A 22,603-nucleotide genomic window follows, 5' to 3' on the forward strand; every position below is an offset into this window, starting at 1 on the left:
ACGCTTGAGAGAATGCTTTAAAAAAAAGAAAGTCAAATAAACAGGAGCAAATCCAATGAGAGAGGGAGCTTCTCCCACAACACAAGTCTCTCTTACCTTTCTGAGCTGAATGGTCCCTGCAGCAACACTGTAGCAAAGAGCTCTCATTTTCTGAAACCCGACACTGGATACAGCAGCATCTGCTCGCATGATTTCCTCTCAAGTAGCTTTTTTTTTTTGGTGGGGGAAAAATCCTTCTTCTTCACACTCCTTCCACTGCCTCCTCCGCGATCCCCCAAAACATCCCAAAACCTAGACTGCAAGCTCTCCCTCTGATAAGGAAGAAGCACTCCACTTCACAGCAAATCCAGGACAGCCTCCAACGGTGTACACTCTTCCCACTTCACTCCCTGCCCTGAGCTGCAGGCTAAACTTCCTAAGTTCTTTTCTCTCTCTTTCTTTTTCTCTCTCTCTCTCTCAATCTGACTATGTGGCTATCTTTTTTGCTATGACGTTGCCTCTCCCTCTTTCTCCGGACTTTTCCCACCCCTCCCTCTCATGACCCCCCCTCTTCTCCTCCTTCTCCTCCTCCTCCTCCTCCTCTCCCTTTCCATCATCAACACCACCCCCCACCCCCCACAACTGAGCTAATCTGCAGCTGGCTGTGCAAATGGAGCCACAGTTGCCATAGAAACCAAGTGTCCTGCTCAAAGAGGAACAGAACAGGAAGGGGCAAGCTAAACGTAACTGAATACATAAATAACAGGCTCCTCTGGGAGCATATTAAAAGCACTGAAGGTTTTCCTCTTTGAAAGAACTTCGAAAGTGCAATTTTCCCTGCCAAGCACTTCTTTATTTACCTTTTCCTTTTCTCTCCTTTTAAAAACCGCAAAACTGCTGTAACAGCTACTGCAAAAGCCAATTCCACACCTTATCTTTTTCTTTGTGTTTGCTTTCTGAACACCACAGGTGCAGACCCTTTTTAAACACTTTGTTTTGAGGTCATGCTCCTGCTCCGCTGCATTAAGTGACTGTGTAGTTCTCGGCCAAGCTCTTTTACAGTTTCTGAAACTCACGAGAGCGAGACTCTTATCTGAGAAACAAAAGATGTGCTTATGGATGTGGAAATGAGGTGTGGTGGCACGGTTTGACTGAAGGGGTAGTTGCCAACAGTGTGTTTTAGATACAGCCCTTAGCACACAGCCTTCCTTCAGCTTTTATCTTTGGTGGTAAAGAATTCAACTTGAGTGATGGAGCCTCTCACTTTAATAGACAAAATTGGCACTGTAGTTTCCATCAGTCATCCTTACTGCCAGGCGCCCTTTTCAGCAGGCTCTTGGAAAGAAGAGGACCAGGATTGATGGGCATCAACTGAACAGTGAATGGGATCCTTTCTTGGCAAAGGATGCAAAGCCTTGATGGAAGCAACCTTCACTTGCACTGTACTGATGCACAACTCACAATGACACATCATTTTGTGCTATGAACTAGCAGAGAACTCAGATACAAGAATCAGTGAGAATCTTGTCTTTCTGCAGTCTATTGTACAAATCATTCACCTTCTCAAATCAATTTCAGGACTTGCAACTGACTAAAGTCTGCTCCCCACTGATTGAATAGAACTCAGATTTTTGTCCACTATTTCAAAACACTCATGGTGGGGAAATGCCAAGAACATCAGTAGAAATCCTTTGGATTGTAGGCTGATTTTCATTTCAGGAGGTTCCATAACACATACCATTTTTATATAGCAATAAGACATAAAAAGGGTTCTATGAAAACTAGAATCTCTCATCAGTTTGTGCCTCTTGCGTATTCATTTAGGCACTAAGTCTTCACAAAAACAAAGTGATTAACTTTATTAACGCCCCAAGAGGCCACCTTAGTTTTGGATGAAAAACAGAGTTAAAGGTTCAACACACTCAAGAGCAGAAACTGAACTAGCCTCTCAACATCCTTCCCTGCGAGTTAAGAATGATCCTTCCATTAGTTATTTACACAAACAGAAAAGTCTGTGGGGGATGAAAAGGAAAGAGATCACAATCATGTGCTAATTCTCCTTGATAAGGAAATGCACTAGCACTAGAAATATGCTAGCTTTTCTCCACTTGCATTAAGAGATTTAAAAAATAAATAATAATCAGCTTGGAAATAATCTTGTTGATCGCTCACCTCTTTATAAAATGTTGTAACAGTGCCCTATTGTTTTTGTATCCTATAGATGCACTAATGTGTTAGGATCAGATTATAAAGCAGGCCAGTGCATGGCTTTGATCCCAAATAGCAGAAAGCCTTCAGTGACTTTTCCCCAAGTGGAAAGATTAACGGTCATGGATTACCTTTGTATTGGTGTTGTTGTAACAACAGGAATCTCAAAATCAAGGAGAAATATTATTCAGTTAAAGGAGATCACCATTGGGATAATTAAGAAAAAAACCTGTTATACCACACCATTATACCAACACCAAAACAATGCCACTTCATTACACTAGGGTCTCCAACCCTGGCACTGGAAAACTACAGGTTTGCCGATTTTAATTAAAACCAAAATGTCAAATACATAATAAGAGTCAAGTAGTCAAGACTGACATGATCTTTAGCCACTGATTGAAGACAATATGGAGTCTTCAGGCAACGTTCGCAACTGCCAATACTCTGGGAGTTGTTTGTGTCTTGCAAACTATAGCCTATTGGCATTGAGTCATAATAAGTTGCCTATATTGAGCAATGACTATAATCGGATTTACGGGTTATCCATAATGCCAGCCTGTTTAAGCTACCCTACTTCTTGCTGTATAAAATTGGTCCCTCGGGTGGTCTCTCATGTGGTTCACAAGCTCTAGGTCAATCACTACCTGCCAGTTGGTAGAGCAACTGTGAAGAGTAGACTGATGCAACTCTCTTCTGGTGAACTTGTCATGCCTTCCCTCACCTGCCCAACTTTTCCTCTGTTATCCCACAGTGATGCAATAATTGTCCCAAGATGAACATCAGAACTACAGTGTTTTCCATCTTCCAGCACCTCCTTAGGACACATCTGTTTAGATTACACCTGTAGAACATTCCAAGACTTTCTTCAGGTCAATAAATGTAATGTGTGGCGTCATTTTCATAATGATGTGGTTGAACCTTTGTAATGTGGCGATTTTGAAGTACAACACACAGATGTTATTGTTTGTAAAGCCATGTAAGTGGCCTTGGATAAGAACATCTAGTAAATTATGTAATAATATAAAATAATATTGCGCAATGGTGGATTGATGAACCAGGGGTGTCAGTGAATTCATGTTGCAACATTCCTGCCAGCAACATTCCCAGAGCACGCTCCTTCGTGATTCCACTGAAGCCTGGCATCATGACAACATGATTAAAGCCACTGAACACGTGTGCCTGTTTAGCATCCAACTTGCAAATGAATACACATAATGCGTTTCTGAACTGTACAGGTATAGAATTTCCTGGGGAACTGTCAAGCAGCATTAACTCAGTATATTTAACTTGACAGTTTCATTGGAACAGTAAAATAAGAATAATACCATGCCTGGATAAACCAATAAAAGCAAATGGCCTACAATGGTGGTGGAAAAATACAGAGTTTAGGTTACAAAATCTTCAAGTATTGCTTTGGTTAGGTTGTTAGGTAAGTCTTAATGATTCATTTAGTTTAATACATATTGTTACATTTTATTATACTTATTTATCAATTATATATTTTCAGACTTTTTTTTTACCCGTTATTCAGCCTAGATAAAACTGCAGATATTAAACTGAGATAAAATGGGGCTCTAAGCTTTTGACAACAACTCTGTAGAAGACCTATGCAATATTGGTTCTAAACCACTCACATTGCATTCAACCTATTACAAATTTAACAAGCCCTTTCTATTTTTAAAATCAGTAATAATGTTGAATTATATTTAATGAATTTCAAACATAGAACTCAGATGATCCATTACCCAATAATCAACAATACTGCCATCTAATGGAACACTTCAGTGAATTATTTCCTTCTTCATTACAATACAACCACAATAGGGAATGTATCTACAGAAAACAGCTGTATGGACTCGGATGTGGATATGTTGATCCCGGCAGTAGATAATAGATTAAGCATCCTGTTGCCCTATATACCCTTATATAAAGGCTGGATTATTGGTGCAATGCAGGACTTCTGCTCAGTTATTTAAATGTTTTCCTCAGAAATAAGTACATCACTGCTGCACTGAGACAGAACAGCTATTAAATCTAATGATTTAGAGCACTTAAGTGGAGGTCTTTTAGATTGACATTTACCTCAAAGAATAAACTGTTTAAAAGTGTCTTGTTGAAGAATAATTTGGATCAATTTTGAGTTGTTTTTGAATGAACTACACTCAGTTCACTGGGAAATAGACTATGGGGTAAAATAAGAAAGAGAGGGTGTTTTATACACTAATTTCACATCAGAAAGGGAAATTGGTCCTTTGTTAGTCTTGACTTTTTCATTGTCATTATAATAGACTTGTTCATTCAAACTACAACACACTGCACCCTGGGAATTAGGTCAAGTCAACACCAGCTAAATCTGTGAAACATCATTGCATTTTTCTGTGTGTGAGAGATTTCCTTCTGTATACACGATTGTTTTGGATTTCCACTGAGCTTTAGATTCTTCTTGGCTCCCTTTGTAGATGTTACTTTTGCCCACAAGAGTAAAGTACAGTATTTCCTCTTTAACCTTTCTCACAATTTCTATCAGATGAAAGGGTATTACACAACATCTCAACATTTCACTTTGCATTTTAACTTAAAAATTGCAGAAAAGTTTACTAACCAAATCAAAACTTTGACCCACCTGCTAATAGAAAACTACAGAAATGTACTCAGTTGCGGCATCATGTCTAGTAAGATGCCACTTTCTTCTAATCATAAATGTAACCGCTATGATGTACAGATTTGTAGTTTTCTATTAGCGGGTGGGTCAAAGTTTTCATTTTATCCGGCCCTAGGTCATTTTACTCAAATCAGCCCAACCCACCTCCCTTTGGACATAGTCTCAGTTTAGTTCAATTACAATGAACTCTGAAAAGGACCATTGTGTTTCCAAAGTATACAAACTTTATGCAGTTAGAAAAAAAAAAAACACAAAACAATGCAAACAGCCCAAGTGAACCAAGTATAGATACACCCTATATTACAACAAAATGGCCTTTGAGGACTGCAATTTGATATCCCTGCTGTAAGCTGTCCATCTTGAATTTGATATTGAACTTGGATACACAACCACTGACTCCCAAGCTAGATACAGTGGCTATTAACAGTATTCACTCCCCTTGGACTTTTCAGTTATTTTCTGTTTTGTATTTGTAATTATTTTAGACCAATTTACAGATTATATTTTTCACTTTGACATAATGGAAATATTCTGTATTGATCAGTGGCAGTCAATTAAATCCATTCCATTTTGAGAGCCACTGTATCTAGCTTGTGAGTCAGTGGTTGTTTGATATTCATACTCCTCATTAAACAATGCAGCTAAAGGGGCTTTTCACTTCTTCTCAAGTCAGAAGTCCTCCATGGACATTAAGTCACACTGTCCTCTTCTAGTACAGACTAGAGTATCTTTCACACAATGTTACAGAGACAGGTGTCTCTTTTAATGCTTCCGACATGGAATATCCTACACTTGTACTGCAGTAAAGCATCATGTTTATGGGTGAGTGGTTATTACCAACAACTTCTTGCCAAATAGCCTTGTTTCTGACAGAATGCAATTTAGCACTTTCAATTTAGTCCCATAGTTTCATAATTTGCCTAATCCTTTCGTTTTCACCTTGACACCTTCACCTTCCGATCTTCAATAGCAATACTATCACCCTAATACTGCCAAGCTTACACAGTGATATATTCTCATTCCTAATTGTTTTGTTCTATGTTCTATGAAGGAAATAACACTGACTATTTAGAGCATTTGTAGAAAACAACATTAAGTTTGCCCATAAACAATAAGATGCATTTAATGATGTGTGTATCTATGGATTTTGCAATTCAGCTTTTGGAGTAAGTTCACAGCAGACATCACTGATGTGTTAACTTGATCTACTCTGGAGCCCCCTGCGGGAGATTTGTCTGTAACTACTTTTTTCTCTCCAACGTTTTGCCATGATGTCAGTTCACCCTGGGACAGTTTCCTCATCAACAGATTCAATCATTAGCTCAACACATTAACATGAAACATAATAGTGATTCAGTAAACATATATATTATGAAAGCATTAGGTTTCCAGTTAATTTACCTTAAATGCTAACTTGATCATTGTCCTAATTTATACACTTGGAATGACTACATTATAAATAAAATAGAACATTTAGATATTCATTACATGTGTGTGTAAAATGATTATATCATACATAAATACATACCTACCTCCTACTTCCTATATGCTCATTTTTTTCTAGTAGCCTTTAGACTTGAATACACTTTTGGATACATATGTTCACAATCTGCCACACATTGGCGTAATGTAAGTGATGAATCGAAAAGTTTGAATTATTATTATATGTCACTGCAACGACGCAATGCAACATCACTGTGAAATCAAACTGCTTCCCTCCAAAACCCGCCTGTGCTGCGCAGAGGAGCAGCTGTTTCACTGGGACAGCCGGCCCGCGAAACCTCACAGGACATCCGATGCATCTTTAAACTAATTCTCAATATAATGTTAAAAACTATAACTTCGAATATTTCGTTATATTATACTGTATTGCTTACCCTATACTTAACACTGATTTTAGAAAACACAATTCTCGTTATGTGCGCGTTCGGTGTATTCTTGTACAACAGTTCAGCTTTTTTAAGAAACAATGTGCAATGATATGCTACATAATAATAATAATAATAATAATAATAATAATAATAATAATAATAATAATAATAATAATAATAATACATTACTTACATTACATTACATATGGATCTATAGTAATGGATCATTATTGGCTGTCCTATTATTGTTAAGTATATAATTCTTATTGCACTGTTGTATTGCTCTTATATGCTGTCTATGTCCTGGATAATGGTGTCTGACAATAAATAAATACAAATAAATAGTATGATTTTATCCATTCAACTTGCACTCGTCAAATTAATTCAAGACTAATCTTTTGGGGAAAAAGTATTTTAAATAGCTTCTCCTATCATCCTCCTATAGATACAGATAACAAGATTAGCATAGGTTCGCAAACTAAGAGAGAGAAATATAATAAAGTGCATAATAACACAATTACACGTGGCTTACCTGTTCTCCATAATATTCATTGCAGCTCCTAATGAATGAGAACCCCGCGCTCCCTGCGGTTTTATGCTTCTTTCCGCGCAGCCAATAGGAAGAAAGGAAACCTAACATGTGAACCAATGGGAGAAGAGTTGTAAGAGAGCTCTCCAACAGGTGTGAACAGCTTCTCCGGCAACTGCAGAAGACTTAAATGAACTTACTTACTTAGATTAATAACCATTCATATCAATTTAATAATGATACAAATACAAATAACACATTCTACTTCTTAATAATATGTATTATAATCATATAATAGATGTAAGATAATGCTGTAAAGATGTTATGGATGCTGTTGCTTTTTTAAGATAAACTGACCATGCATGGAAATATTATATATATATATATATATATATATATATATATATATATATATATATATATATGTATGTATGTATGTATGTGTGTGTACACACACAATTCGTCAAGTCGTGCTGGATCTGTGGTGGCGCCTCGGCTGCAATGCTGTCCGGAACAATTTGTTGGAGGGGCAGGAAGTAGGGGCGGGGCCAACGCACTGGCCCCGCCCCCACTTCCTGCCCCTCCAACAAATTGCAGGAAAACGAGCTGCGCTTCCATGTCTGCTGTGATCTGCGTGATTGCCATCGTCAGCAGGTGTTGCACAGACACAGAGAGCTGGGCTCCAGCGACTGACCACGCACAACGGCCTCGTTGGCTACTGTGGATGCAGCAACACGGTGTTTTCATCGCTGATCTTTTTTCTGGAGGAAATAATACAAGAACTACACACTTCACCGTAACGAGGTGTTCGTCCCTGCTTTCCAAAGGGTATTTGCTCAAACTATTGCGTGGATATTGTCTGGACCGCTGGGAAAATGATGAACACTGACATTTTCAATAAACCGATTACTTGAATTATTGATACAATCGCTCTACACTGTAATACATTTTCATGGTGGCGACCAAAAACAGACGCCCAGCAGTGCAACTTTACAGGACATCGCCTGCTTTATATTAACAAATTGCTTGAAACTTTTGTGTTATTATAGATGTATTTTGTTGAGAGGAACCTTTCACTTTAGTGTAGCTCCTCGATAGCTATATATAATAGTCAGACAATCATTGATAAACTTGTGAGGCACTCGGATATTATAATATCATTAATTATTCTTACAATAAGCTGTCATTTTGCGTAAGAAGTATACAATAATTTGCTTGCTACCATGTAATTATAAACCGAACCAAAACAATATACATACATTTAACATATATTTTGTCTGTGAATAATACACAAGAGAGCACATTTATATTAATTGCCATCAATGACAACAGTTGTTTCTCTAGCAAGTATTTATATGGCATGGCAAAGCAAAACTATCTGGGCATATTCAGTAATTATTTAATTGCGAGATTTTTTTTTTATTAAACTGAATGTTTTGTAAGTTACAATAAGACGTGTATCAGTTAGAAGTAAAACAAACTTCTAGTATTTACTTAACCTCAGCATTTGTTTACGATGGCTGCCTTTAGTGCCTGGTTTGTCATAAATAACCTCAGGTGCTCCTTCTATAAAGTAAGTGCTTCTCATTTTGTGAGGCTTCACTTAAGACCAGTTGGAAACCTGTTCCGTAAAACCAAGGGTCCAAGTCTAACTCAGGTCCCCAAGTTCATGTTACTATGCTGGGGTGCAGAGAAGGCTGTATTTTGCAGAGCTGGTTGCCAAGAGGCCTTGCTGACACAGTCAGCCGCAGGACAGCAGACCCAGAGCTCTCTCCCTAAGCTACAGGTCCACAAGCTGGCATTCGGCCTGCGCCTGGGTCTGCGGGCCTTCATCCTCCTGCTGAAGTTTGGGCCCCTACTCCTGCTGTACCCACTGTCCCTGACTTCTCGGCGGCTGGCCTCCGCCTGGCTTGACCTCCTACTATGGGTGACAGAGTCTTCTGGGCCCACCTTTATAAAGCTGGGGCAGTGGGCCAGCACTCGACGTGACCTCTTCTCCACTGAGTTCTGTGACAAGTTCTCCAGGTTACACGTGCGTGTGCAACCCCATTCCTGGGCCCACACCAAGAAATGCCTGAGAAGGGCCTTTGGGGACGGCTGGAGGAAAGTGTTCCTCTTTGACAGCAAGGAGCCAGTGGGGTCTGGCTGTGTGGCCCAGGTCTACAGAGCCATGGCCAACGTGGACAGTGTGGAGGACCCGGAGTTTCGCCAGCTGGTCGAGGACTTGGAGAAGCAGGACCTCCTGGAAGCCTGGGAGATCCCTGGGTTGTCAGGAGTGCTGGGCACACTGTGGGGGAGGGCAGAAGACGACGATGGCGAAGGAGTGGGGAAAGAAAAGGGCCATCCTGCTGGGACTGCTGAGGGAGATGCCCACGTGCAAGATGCGTCTTCAAGTGCCCACCCAGAAACGGAGCACCTCATGCCAATAGCTATAAAGGTGTGCTTAAGAGTCTGTGCAGTGAGAAAGGGAGGCATTGATACTTGATACTGCACATACTATGCAATAGTGTGACAGTGTTTGTGTTTGTGAGGAGTGCCTGCAAAGATGTTTTAGTGTGTATCAGATGTAGCTACCTTTGTAATATATTTTATTTTACCATTGTCTCCAAGGGATTTCCATTAGATAGTGGGTAGCTTTTTCCAATTGTAGAATTATAAAGTGGAGTATATACAAATAATTAAAAGTGACTCTCGCTCTAGGTTCTCCATCCTGGAATTGCACGTCAGGTGCACCTTGACCTGCTCCTTATGAAGGTAGGAAGCTGGCTGATTGACTGCCTTCCAGGGCTGAAGTGGCTCAGCTTGCCAGAGGTAGTGGATGAGTTTGAGAAACTGATGACCCAACAGGTAATCTATATTTCTCACACAACACTGTTCTTATGTTTTCATCACATTAATATATTTCTTAGTAGACTTACACGTATAACATTATTTTTACAAGGGGCAAGCTTAATTATTATTATTATTATTATTGAATATTGCCCAAGGCCTGGCAAGGCAAGGCCAAGTGCAATCAATAGTTGCTAAATCGTAATTATCTTTCTCACTGGTATCCATTTGCAAATTACATCTAGTAGTGCTTTTCAATTGTGACCCAGACTTTTCAGAATCATTTTCTGCAGTTTTTATTTCCAGCTCCTTGTTCACAAAATCCCATGCATTCCCATTGCCGTTCCAGATTGACCTGAGGTATGAGGCTCGCAACATTGAGCGCTTCAAGGAGAATTTTCGTGAGGTGGATTACGTGAAGTTCCCCACCCCCCTCCGGCCGTTCGTCACTAGGAACATTCTGGTAGAAACATTTGAGGTAAGATGAACGAATGGGCTACCTTTTAATTTCCCAGCAGGCATTGATCCCACTTGCTTGCCCTGCGCCAAATACCAGTCTGGATTAGTCTGTGGAAATCTCCTATACCCTCAGCAAAGTTTATTAAGCAGGAATGGGGTTTATTCCAAAGAGGCATTTCAGTGATTAATAATCTGTCAACGTTAGTGTATGTGAAAGCCTGTGATGCATTTATTGACATTTTCCAAGGCTCTTGCAGAATTTGCTTGAATATCATTTGGGAATCTGAGAAAAAGAAACAAACTCCTTTCACCCAACTGAAAAAAGGCTTTTACAATAGTGTGAGGTTTATGGTCTCTAAATTGCAATGGTCAGTTTCTCTGTCTCCCTGTAATTCTTTTAGGAAAGTGAACCCATTTCCAATTACCTCTCTCAAGACGTTCCACAAGAGCTGAAGCGCAGAATCGCCAGGATGGGAGTAGATACTCTCCTCAAAATGGTAAGAGGTCTGTCTGGTGAACTGGTGAACATCATAACGTTTTTGTTTTACAGTTTCAGGTTGAAGCATCATTTAAAATGTCTTCTGTCATGTACTGTTATCAGGGAGGAATGGAATTGGTGTGGGTCAAAGTGCACACCAGCAGGGTAATTAATCCATGTCCTGCAAACCTCAAAGCACAGTGTCTGAGGAAAGGTGTATTCAAAATAGACTGAACTAGACTTCAGCACTTTACTGTAAAAACAAAAATCCGCTTTCAGAATGTGAAGTATTAAAAAAAAAAAAAAAAAAAAAAAAGTTGTAGTAAAAACGTAGACAGAGAAGTATTTTCCTGTCTTTTCCAGAACCCCAGAACTTTCTGTTCAGTTCTAAATGGAAATATTGTTAACTCCCTTATACTTCAGCAGTATTCTGAATACTTACCCCCATTGTTGCAGATAGTTTTGTTAACATTACCTTTCCCCCCCTCATTGGTCACATGTTAAGTGTTGTAATTCTCCTACAAAAATTCAAGAAACATTGAATGTATTGAAGTATAATCCTAATAAACTCCTATAGTTTTCCTAACCTCCCTTTACTCTGGCTGCAAGAGAAGTGCTGGCCAGTGCCATAACCTACAAATCAGATTCACACAATCAGATGCATCAGTTCCACCTACCTGTCCCCAGCGCAGCTCGAGGTCTCCCCTGACTTTCTGTCCTTGGTATTGTCAGTGTGTCCTGTGTTGCTCCCCCTCACAGGTGTTTGTAGATAACTTTGTACACGCGGACTTGCATCCAGGGAACATCTTGGTGCAAGGGGACAAGAACAGTGACCCGCTGGGCACCGCGGCGCTGACCGACCTGTGGGACACGGTGGTTGTGAGCGTCAGGCCCCCTCTGGCCCCACTGCACCTGGTCCTGCTGGACGCTGGCATCGTAGCCCACCTCGGAGAGAACGACCTCCACAACTTCCGCTCCGTCTTCACCGCCATCGTGCTCGGACAGGTACCAAACTGGGGTCGGTGGCTGAATGCCAACCAGACAGTTTTTTTGTTTTTAAGAAATACATTTTAAAGCGGTCAAACTCCGTCCCGTAGAGCAACAGGGTCTATTTTAAGAGGTCACAGAAATCTTGTGTTTATGTATTGTTTCGTTAATTTATTAAAATATAATGTTTTGCTTTTTGTGTGCTAAATGTGGTATAGTGGAAAATGTAAATCTGAACAGCTCTTTTGGTTTGTGGGCTGGCAGGGTGAGAGGGTAGCGGAGCTGATCCTAAACCATGCACGTGCCAGTGAATGCCGTGACGTGGAGCGATTCAAACAAGAGATGGCAGAGCTAGTGAATGAGGCACGGAGCAACACTGTCACCCTTGGCAAGGTACTGGCTGGCCACCTCTCCCTCTACCCTCTATCATTGTCCAGCAAGAACACCTTTATTAATTGGAGTTCCAAGCAAGTTCTTGTTCATCATTTTATTAATCTGATTAATTCCACAAACACCACAGCACTCAATTTATCTTCATTAATTCCATTATTTTTTGCTTTTCTTGTTTTAACAGTTAGCTGGGTCTAACGTTTATGTTCAATTACACTGAAAATGTCAGCAAACGTACAAGAATGGGGAATTGTATAGTTCCGCTGCCTGCGATTCATATTTCTTTGGGGCTGATGGAGCTTTAACTGGTTTTGTAGTACATTTTATAATTTCCATCTCTCTTTTTTTTATTTTAATGTACAATCAGAATTGAATCTCTTACTTTTGAAGATAATCAAGTAGTTGCAGTTTAAGTCTGCACTTTGTTTCCACCTTGGACTGTTGTTCAGATGGCGATGCATCCTTCTGAAGCCAGATGTTTCTCTAGGGCTAAGTCACTTCTGTTTGTTCCTAAAGGTCCAGGTAGCTGCATTACTCTCTCAAGTCTTCAAGCTGTTGATCACACACAAGGTAATCCTCAATGCAAATTGTGGACTAATTCTGTAATTCAGGTTCAAATGAGTTTGCAGACAGTTCTGATTAATGTTCAAGTAATTTGATTTAGAACGTAGCATTTATTAACCTTTACTTGGAGAGAAAAAACGAATGGAATCGATGCTTAAACAAGTGATTCGTGGTTCATGCCTTAATCACTGTTGGGTTTGGAACAAAAGTGTACATTACTGAAGAGGACAAGGTCAATTTCTACCCATTTGTTGTTGAAGAAATAGGTAAATCTAACCATCACCCAGTATAACTATATCCAGCAGGGGGAGCCATTACATCTACCTGCAGATATGACACCAACTTCCTGTTTCCAGGCTGTCTTTAACACTGTTTTTTCTCCTCACTCCAAGGTAAAGCTGGAGAGTAACTTTGCATCCATTGTGTTTGCCATCATGGTCCTGGAGGGTCTGGGAAGGTCCTTGGATCCTGAAATGGACATCCTGGAGATTGCCAGGCCCCTACTGCTTAAAAACTCGGCTGCTTTTCTGTGACAAACTGTGCCGTGCTGCTCCACTCAGATCCCTCTTCAGAGTAGGATGTTTCAGGAGCAAGTTCGGACTTATCCTGCTGCTCGTTATGGAAAACCTTCCTCTGCATTCTGCCCAGAAGGCACCGTAGTGAACATTTTAAATTAAGAAAAGAAAATCAGCCTTTTGTGTTCAAGGATATCCATGCACTGGTTTGCTTGTTTGCATGCGAGTCTTCTCAGCCCACATATTTACATATCAGGTGTAATTGTATATACAATCCCATTAAATAGTATAGGTATGTTAATCATATCAGCAACTAGGCAGGGGGCTTGTAAATATGGAGTATATATTTGAGCACTGAACCTTAGGAGAAAAGTTTAATTTTGCCTAGGAACAACACTGGAAACAAGATAGCCTATTGGAAAAGTCCACTACTGAACTTGCCAAACTTTTTAAAAGGCAGCAAGTGCTGAAATCATAAAATTGCTAGTGAATATGTATGGTTTAGAAATGTGAAAATGAATCCCACCAAGTTATGCCAGTTCAGTGATAGGCACAATGAGGGGAAAAGCAAACTGAACTAGAAGTTGCTTGAAAAAAAAGACTGACTAATCATCTGAATCGCTGACTTCTAACTCTTAGCAGTGAATGATATTTCTGGTGCAAAATTAATTTAATCCAACTATCAACCCTGGGTACGTTGAATACATGACACAGAGAACTCGGGTTCATGCAGGCAAATATAGGGATATATATACATCCCACGGGAGCACAGGATTAAAGCATTAAACCTCAACTGTATTATTAACATTGAAGGACTAGAGAAATTCATAACAGAAATGCCCATGGCCTTAAAGGGGTCAAGGGATGGGAAAACATCAACTGATACTGGAGAGGACTGGTTATGGAAAGTTAAGTATGAAGTACACATGTGTATTTGCCTATCTATAAATCACCCAAAGTAAACCTGCACAATATATTCTTAAATCTTTTAACATTAACATTAGTGATTATATTAAAAGGTTCTTTGAAAACTGGCCTTTTCATAGCACACAGAAAAAATGTATTTTCCTACCACATATCCAAATGAAGTCTATTAATATAATCAAATTTTATATGGAAATGACCATTATCCAAGTGGCCCCTGGGAGACGGGCTTAATTGGGTTCTTGTGGTAAAGCCTGGATTTCAGAAAACGTCCTGCAGAGTCACTCCGAAGCCTTAAATAATTTTATTTGACAATTTGTCAGTGTGAATAACTGTAACAAAACTTAAAGTCTATCAGTACTGTAAATCAGTTAAGCTGTGTACAACTTTGTAAATTTTGAGTGTATTGTTAAGGATAATAGGGTATTCTTTTTCATAAACATACCCAGTTTTCAGTGTTCAGTTTCTTCTAAAGTGTACCTGGACATGTGATGTAAATGTGAATATTGACATGAGGAATGTATACTTTACAAACTTAATGTTTAGCCTCGAGTTGAAAGGTTGTCACTACTTACTTTACATCAAGACTGCTACTAAAAGCCCTTATTGGAAAAAATACTTAATATAAAATGTTAAACAGAGTTAAGCACAAGACGTATGGATAGATAACCTATTGGTTTATAACAGCCTTGTATTTTGTTAATAAAGAGCCATGTTTTGGAGATACATTTTTGTTGATGTGTGGTATTATCTTCTTCACTGCTGTAAGCCATTGTCTGCATTTTCAGTGTCATTGCTTCTGCATCTGTTTTTTCAAGTACCAAGAAGTACATAAAAAAAATAAAAATAAAGGAATAAAATACATTAATAAAATACAATTTTGGAGAATATTCTCTGCAGTTAAAAATATGGTGACCACACAGTAATGTATTCATCTGATCTTCAGAACACAATGAATGTGATTGTGATCAGGTATAGTCACTGATTTGCCACTCGACAACATTTGTAATATATTGTAATATAAGGCATTTCGCAAGTGTTGCAAACCTTGCACCATATACATCCAAATTCAGTAGCTCCAACAAGATTTATAAACTACCACACACAACCTTTATTTTTAAAGGCTAACAAATTGCATATTGTATATATTCCTAATATGCCAATCACTTTTTCTTGAAGCTACTTTAAGTGTCAGAAAGTTACCTTGTGATGATTCCTGCTTGCCATGATTCTCCCCACGGCTGTCTCAGTTATGTTCTGGTCTCTCTTGAGAGCTTGATGGATTCCATCGAGGACCAGTTGATACCTATCTGTATGGGATAGAGATCCTGATATTGCAAACTTATCTGGATCTAGATTAACATGGCATGGAAGGTGGATATGAATGTATTTGTCACTTTTGGATCTGTACTGCTTTTATTAGTTCAGTTGGTTAGTCATATTCAGCATGTCCTTATAAACCACTGATACAGATATAAAGCCTTAGGGGAAAAAAATCGAATTTACTAAAGTTGGCCATTCTTTTGTCTTCAGCTCAGTCATGGAGAACCTAAGGTTTTATAGCTCACCCTATCTTACATTTGTAAAGACTTTGATTCAGTTTATGACATGTTGCTGTTTTTGAAATTATGATAAAGTATAGGGGCTTTTTGCAGGAATTTGTTTCAGTAGATAAGATGTAAGTATGCCACAATAACTCAAATTAGTAAATAGTAAATCCTTCACTAATTAATTCTCCTCAGCTAAAGATGTGCTTAATTCAGTGCTTTAGAGATAATCTAGAACAAACACTGGGAAATCATTCAGCCCTCAAGGATTGGAGTTCCCTTAACTTGAACATTGATGTGACTTGCTTAATTGATCATGATTTCCTTGTCTTCAAAAACAAATGATTTAGGATGACCTATAAAACTGATCTGATCGGGGCTCTCCAGGACCAGGGTCTCGTACCAGATGTCCCCCTGAACGATGACAAGTTTGGACAGTCCCTCTGCCTCCAGTCGTCTCCTGTCCTCGTATTTCTGCGCTCTACACACGCCCTTTGGGTGTAGCTTCTGATCTCCGCCCTGTCTGCAGCTGTAGCGTGTGCCCCATCACCCTGGGGCGGATCAGCACAATGCGTGCCCTGCAACCACAGCACAAATCCAGAGTACCTTTACTAACAGAGCACATCAAAACCACTGTCCTGCTGCAAACAGACACCCTTATCAAACAGTCATTGTCTAATGTCTCCTTGTTCTATTTTGTAAAGTCAGAGCATAATGGCCACAGGCTTAAGTCTGTCTCTCCTGATAGCAAAGCTATCAAGCAGATGGCTCCAGCTGAATTCTCATTCTATACATTTATTTGTTTAATCTATGTTTATTATTTGTAATGTTTTATTATTTTTATCCAACACATGAGCTGATTTCAGATTTTAAATTTTAAAAGTTGAAAAAAAAAAACAGGTATTGTTCTTCTATGAAATAAAAAGGCAAAACAATATCTGCTAAGAATAAGCCAGAAACACAACAGCTCTGATTGATTTTTACTTTGTGAGCACACCTCTCAAATAAATTAAGGAGGTGCATCAATTTGTCAATGCCATTTTTCATCCCTAATACAGTTTTAGTAAAAAAAAAAAAAAAGAGAAGGAAAAGGAAGAAAAAGCACATACTTGTGTTGTCCACCACTTTGCTTTTTCTTGCTGTCTTGTCTCTCTGCAGATCTCTCTCTCACACTTCTCTTTCTGGGTCCCCACCACACCAGTCCTGCTGTTCTTCACTGGCAAAGAGCGGGCTCTAGTAAGTGATCTCTCCTTCTCTCTCAAAACTCCCTGGGCTTGGGCCCTCTGCACTGTTGGTGTCTGTCCACGGCTGCCTTGTGAGCTTATAGGCGTAGAGGCGATGTCAGCTGTGAAGTAGCTGTGGGCATCTGAGCAGGCTGGGGCCAGGCAGCTCCAGGCAGCCAGTGATCCCCAGGCCCTGTACCCAGGAGGTGCCATCATGGGAAAATGCTGGACAGACTGCTGGAGACTCTCCCTGGCGGTGGCTGGCATTTGGAGCTCCAGCACCAGGAACTCATAGAGCTGGCGGGGGATTCTCACCGCCTGCCCAGGTGGCACTTTCTCAGTGCGTCCGTTCCAAAAAGTCACCACCAAACCCTGATCGCTGCTGCACACCTCTGTGGAAGAGCAGGAGTAATGGCAAACTACAACTGCATTAAACAACTCTGAATGCACTCACCAAACTAGGCTGATGATGTATCTAGAATGCTCAGTGTCAGCTGATTTGATTAGCAGTGTAATGCAAATTATCCATGGTATAAAAACACTTTTTTCTAATAACTGTATGAAAAATGTATCACATCTATTCCTTGGATCTACCGATTGGCAGAGAGTTTGAAGTGACTTTCAAGATGTGGAAGATTTGGAACAGACTATGCTATAGAAAGCATGCTAACTGTACTGGAAATATCTCAGTTTCCTAAAATGCTATCCAAATGGAAAAGTTGAAGGATTGCTCACACGTGTTGGAGAGTAGGGTAAATTATAAATTGAGCAGTCCACTCCCATTACAATAACACCCATCTACAATATGTATAATTTGCACTCATATCCTCTCAGTGCAACAGATCTTGTGAGCTGAAGCATTTAGGAAATGTGTTTTGGCATTCAGCGGGAGTAGAGTCAACACCATTTCATCTCTCTTGCAAGATGATTGCAGACTGCAAAGGTTTTCCCTTCGTAGTGAAATTAGATAGGAGAAATGTATGTCTCCTAAGGAACACATTTTAGATCAGAAAACAAGAATATTTTGGCAAGCAAAATTGTGAGTAACTTGTAAAAATCACCAGTTTCAACTATTCATTCAAAAGGTGAAACTTGTGATTTTTAACAGCACAATTTTGGTCCCAGACGTGTTTGTCTGATGGGAGGACTTACGTTCCAGCATTGGCCAATTCAGTTTATTTCTATCCTCTGGGGAGTGATCCAGGAGAACAAGTATATGTGGGGGAAGTGTCTCACCCTCCTTCCATTCTTTTGAAACGTGGAGGGGGATAAACACCAACTGGCTTAAGCAGGTTGAAACACCTGGAGCTCATCAGCCAGGTCTACATCAGGGAAGTGCATGCACTCTCTCACTGCATGGCACCTATTGGGAAGTGCAGAAAACACGTCCCACACCACATGCCACAGGTGCGAAATGACACTACTATTTTGATGGTTGGTATTGAAAGGAAAGATATATAGTCTGCCTTCCACTTGCCCCTAAGCATTTTGTACTCAAGGAATGCATCACCAATGACTAGCTTTGGAGGTATCCATCAACTGCCATTTGTGTGGATCCCTCAGATACAACAATGATCACAGATCTGGTGGTATAACGCTGTACATATTGCTCTCGGGTGTATGTTTGTCAGCTTCACCCCCCACCTAATACTCCTTGTTTCTTCACACTTCCTCCAAATGTCAGAAAGCCTAGCTTTGGAGGTATCCATCAACCATCAAAGCCTTCAAACAGTTATTGCACTGCCAGCCCAGAATGTCCACAGCTCAGCTCCTGCACCTGGCGGATCTGATTGGAAGTTCACAATTCCACTTACTATCTGTATCTGCAGGTGCCCTAGAAGCCCCTGAGAATCAGTAATGTGAGATAAACTGAGGATTTTGCCCAGCTGACTTCAACATCACCCTCTCCCAGGACTGGAATTGTGGACCTGGACTGTAGGTTAAACTCATAAAAGTTTGGTGATGATACCTTGTGTGTTGCTCCTGTTCTCCTGCCCCAGTAGGACAGTCCCTGGCCCATACTGGCTTGCTCCACTTTCCCAGGGAGCCAGGACTGAGTCTCCTGGGCAGACAGGGAACCGCCAGGCATCTTCAAAGTGCAGCAGGTCACAGAGGGCAGTCTCCTGTATACGACTTCCTGCCCCTCCCCGGAAACACTTCCCTCTGTCGAACTCCACCGTGAACCTCCTGCCTAAACCCTGAGGAGAGAAGGGTGGCTCAATACACACACTCTTTGCTTTTTAGTTTTAGTTATTAGAATCCCAGTGGGTTTAAGGTGCTTTATATATGGATCAGTACCACTATCTCTCACTCAGTACATGACAAGTGTAATTACACCAAGCAAAACCAAAAAGCTGTTATTCACATTGTTGCCATTTATTTAAGAAGGTAATGTTGTTAAAAAGGAGTTCATTTGATTTAACCTATTTTGCGTGAATCTCTGGTGCTGTTTCTCTTCAGATATCTGTTGCCATGCTATCGAAGGCAATGAGCTTCACACATGCTGGTTTACTTCTACAATTTCTGCCAATCTGTTCTCTTTAGAGAAGTTTTTTCTTCTTTAGCTTTCTGAATGACCATTGTTATTATCTCAACATTGCCATTTAAAAAGACCATTCTGTCTTAAAAAGCACCAGTAACTTTGGGCCCATATGGATGCCCTAACTAAAGACCAGCATTGTAATTTGACTAGGCCTGCCACAGTGAATGTTTAGTAGTGCCTACTACGGCTTCCTGGCAGAGGTGTCCGGGGTAGTACAGCCTATCTTGGTGTCTTCTGGCCAGGACTCGTGCTCCTCTGACAAGCATAGGACCTCCATGGGCTCCATCAACAAAACTGCCTTCCAGTGCCGAGTCCACGGGTGACTTACAGAACCGGACACTGTTGAAATTTCAGGGAAACATTTAATTACTTCCCATTTTAACAGGCTGCTTTCCCCACTACTTTATAAGGCATCTGCCATATACTTGCTTAACAACCAATTCTCTGAATCGCACTTGCAGTATGCAACCAAGAATGGCTCAGATATTTCTTCCTCAACACCAAATACATGAAAACAATTTTAAATTTAAGAGATCTCTTTCAGAAGGATAAACAAGTATCACAACATTAACAAACATTTCAAACAGCACAGAGATTAATTTGACAGTGGTGTTAAATATTTATAGATCAACTACTACTCCGCTGTTTCTTGTCAATTCAAGAAGACAACTTTCTATGACCCTGATTCTTTACAAACATACATCATGAGGTCAGAAAAAAAAAATATATATATATATTTGATCAACCCTTTTACATTTTTTATAATTTATTTTAAGCGGAAGCTTTGGCTATTTTACTACAAATATTAAAGCTTTGATTTCAATTTCCCTCCTGTGAGTATTGCTAGGCATTCCTTTTGCTTCATGTTGATGCTGTACAGTGCTTTAAGATGTTCGTCCATGAGGAGCTCAGCATGTAACAAAGGAAAGATTGCATTCATTTTCAATTAAACTTAATTTATAATATTTCTACACTGTATAAATGTCTGTATTGCTCTATAACCTACTGCATATCTTGCAAGTCACCACAGAGAAAAAAATACATAAATAAATACTGTTAATATTGCTGTTCATCTTCAAGCAGTCTTAGAAGTGCGCTCAGTTGACTTACTGTGGACAGATGCTCTGTGTTCTGTGACATCCTGAACAGCAGTCTGTACCTCCTGCCCAGGGAACGGGCCTGTGCTGCCAAAAACACATCCAGAACAGTGCTATGAGATAGAGCTTGTGTGGCTCAAGCTGAATGGACCATATTTTTGAAACTAGCTTTAGTTATGGGTTTCTTTGAATGATTCTCTGTGTACCAAGTACAATGGTTGGATGAGCTGAATAAGGAGATTTCAAAAAACTTAACGTACTTTTTACTTCAATACTTGAGCACAGAAGGAAAAAGAACTGCTAAAATTATGATCTTGATTGACAACATCAGCTTTAATTAAAATATGGAGCCAGTACATCTCAACCAAATCAGCAATAACAGCAGCATCGTTCTCCCCATATGGGAAAAGATACAATGAACATACCCACCTCTCTCACCCTACTGCAAACAGGTTCCAGTGCTCCCGACACCGTGAAAGTGCCTCCAGTCTCCCTTGCCATTTCCTGCAGCAGCCATTGCGGGGAGTGCTGACCCCTCTCCTCGCTGAGGTACACCACATGGATTGGGGGCCACAGTGCCACACAGGGCCGCACTTCCTCTGCAGGGCTCTGTAGAAGCCCGTCTGTGATCAGGCACACAACCTGGCACCCAGGGTCACTCAGAGCACATTTCAGGGCAGTTAGAAGGGCCCCGGTGTCCGAGACCGAGTGGCACTCCAGTCCTCGGATCCAGGACACTGCGTCTGACAGAGAGAGCAGACTGGACTGGACCGAGCGCTCGCACCACCTCCTCACCTAGCATGTGAAGAGAAGATGGCGCTTTCTTGTAACCTGAAAAAACCCTGGAGCCATGTTCTACCATGAATATATCTGGAATTGTTTGTATTTATAAACAGTTTTAACATTTGTAGAGCACTTTTTATGGTTTGCTTAAAAAACAAACACTGAAATGCATGTGGTTAAGGTGGTCCTGTTCCCTGGTTGCATTGGATTACCTCGCTGTTGAACTCCACCAGGTTGAAGGTGAAGTGTGGTACCGTCTGTGCCCTGTGGAAGAGCGCTTCAATGAGATGGTCCTTCACTTTGCCCAGTTTGAGATACATGCTGCCTGAGGTGTCGATCACAAATGTGATGGTAACTTCACAAATGGCTCCAAAGAGGTTCTTGTGGGCAATGCATTGCGGGATGAGGGTGTGGGTCAACATCGTGGTTGGGTTCACAAATAGCCTGAAACTGACAGGCATTGCCAGAAGAGAAGAAGAGGAGAGATGCAATTAAACTATACAGGTAGATCCATCGTTTTCAGATCTGAAGCCATAAAAACGTTTACATGCACGTTGACGCACACACACACACACACACATTCATAATTATGAATTGATGAGTGGATCAAACAATGTCAATTATTTCGGACAGTTGTTAAACACTTGTATTTGGTCACCTGCACTTTAATCATAAAAAGCTAAACGAATAGAAACTTCCTGAGAAATTCTTATCCACCAAGGCGCTATATAACATAGACTACTTACGCTTAACATGTCGTGCCTTTCCAAAATTCAAAAGGAAATATTTGTAATTTGTTTAACTTTTTAATTCGCAGTGTATATTAGCTACCACTTTCGGAAGCAATACTTACCTTTGAATACAAAATAACTCGCCGTGTGTACGGACTGAGACGTGTTGCCTAGTGACAAGGCCACTCCCATTGCACTTGATTATAGGAGTGAGGGAACCAGTGTATGCATATTAATTCAACATGTACTTAAATTATATTGTCAGATATCTATATTTTTTTA

General features: G+C 40.3%; 3 protein-coding genes across 4 annotated transcripts in view; 1 reads left to right on the plus strand and 2 right to left on the minus strand.

Annotated features, from left to right (window-relative positions):
- The window catches only part of LOC136771855 (DENN domain-containing protein 2A), a 43,746-nt gene extending 36,402 nt beyond the window's left edge, over positions 1 to 7,344 (minus strand). Inside the window, exon 1 of one of the 2 annotated variants that reach the window (XM_066724401.1) lies at positions 7,256 to 7,344. In XM_066724401.1, the coding sequence (XP_066580498.1) occupies positions 7,256 to 7,275 (20 nt within the window). In that variant the 5' untranslated portion in view covers positions 7,276 to 7,344. Of the gene's footprint in view, positions 1 to 96; positions 499 to 7,255 lie in introns of those variants that run through there. The other variant, XM_066724402.1, reaches the window with a different exon arrangement.
- Positions 7,345 to 7,844: 500 nt separating this feature from the next.
- On the plus strand, positions 7,845 to 15,124 carry adck2 (aarF domain containing kinase 2). The gene is made up of 8 exons (XM_066724405.1): positions 7,845 to 9,689; positions 9,953 to 10,099; positions 10,431 to 10,559; positions 10,942 to 11,037; positions 11,778 to 12,023; positions 12,270 to 12,398; positions 12,912 to 12,965; positions 13,352 to 15,124. Exons 1-8 carry the CDS (start codon positions 8,769 to 8,771, stop codon positions 13,490 to 13,492), a joined length of 1,863 nt encoding a protein of 620 aa, XP_066580502.1. The 5' UTR covers positions 7,845 to 8,768; the 3' UTR covers positions 13,493 to 15,124.
- On the minus strand, positions 15,074 to 22,059 carry LOC136771856 (uncharacterized). Its single transcript, XM_066724403.1, has 9 exons — positions 21,803 to 22,059; positions 21,237 to 21,602; positions 20,821 to 20,894; positions 19,893 to 20,049; positions 19,138 to 19,366; positions 17,055 to 17,560; positions 16,349 to 16,523; positions 15,602 to 15,708; positions 15,074 to 15,203 (listed from the first exon to the last, which is right to left on the minus strand). Exons 1-9 carry the CDS (start codon positions 22,049 to 22,051, stop codon positions 15,189 to 15,191), a joined length of 1,878 nt encoding a protein of 625 aa, XP_066580500.1. The 5' UTR covers positions 22,052 to 22,059; the 3' UTR covers positions 15,074 to 15,188.
- Between the last annotated feature and the right edge of the window lie 544 nt (positions 22,060 to 22,603).

Source organism: Amia ocellicauda, chromosome 15 (assembly GCF_036373705.1).
Source record: "Amia ocellicauda isolate fAmiCal2 chromosome 15, fAmiCal2.hap1, whole genome shotgun sequence".
Taxonomy (NCBI): domain Eukaryota; kingdom Metazoa; phylum Chordata; class Actinopteri; order Amiiformes; family Amiidae; genus Amia; species Amia ocellicauda.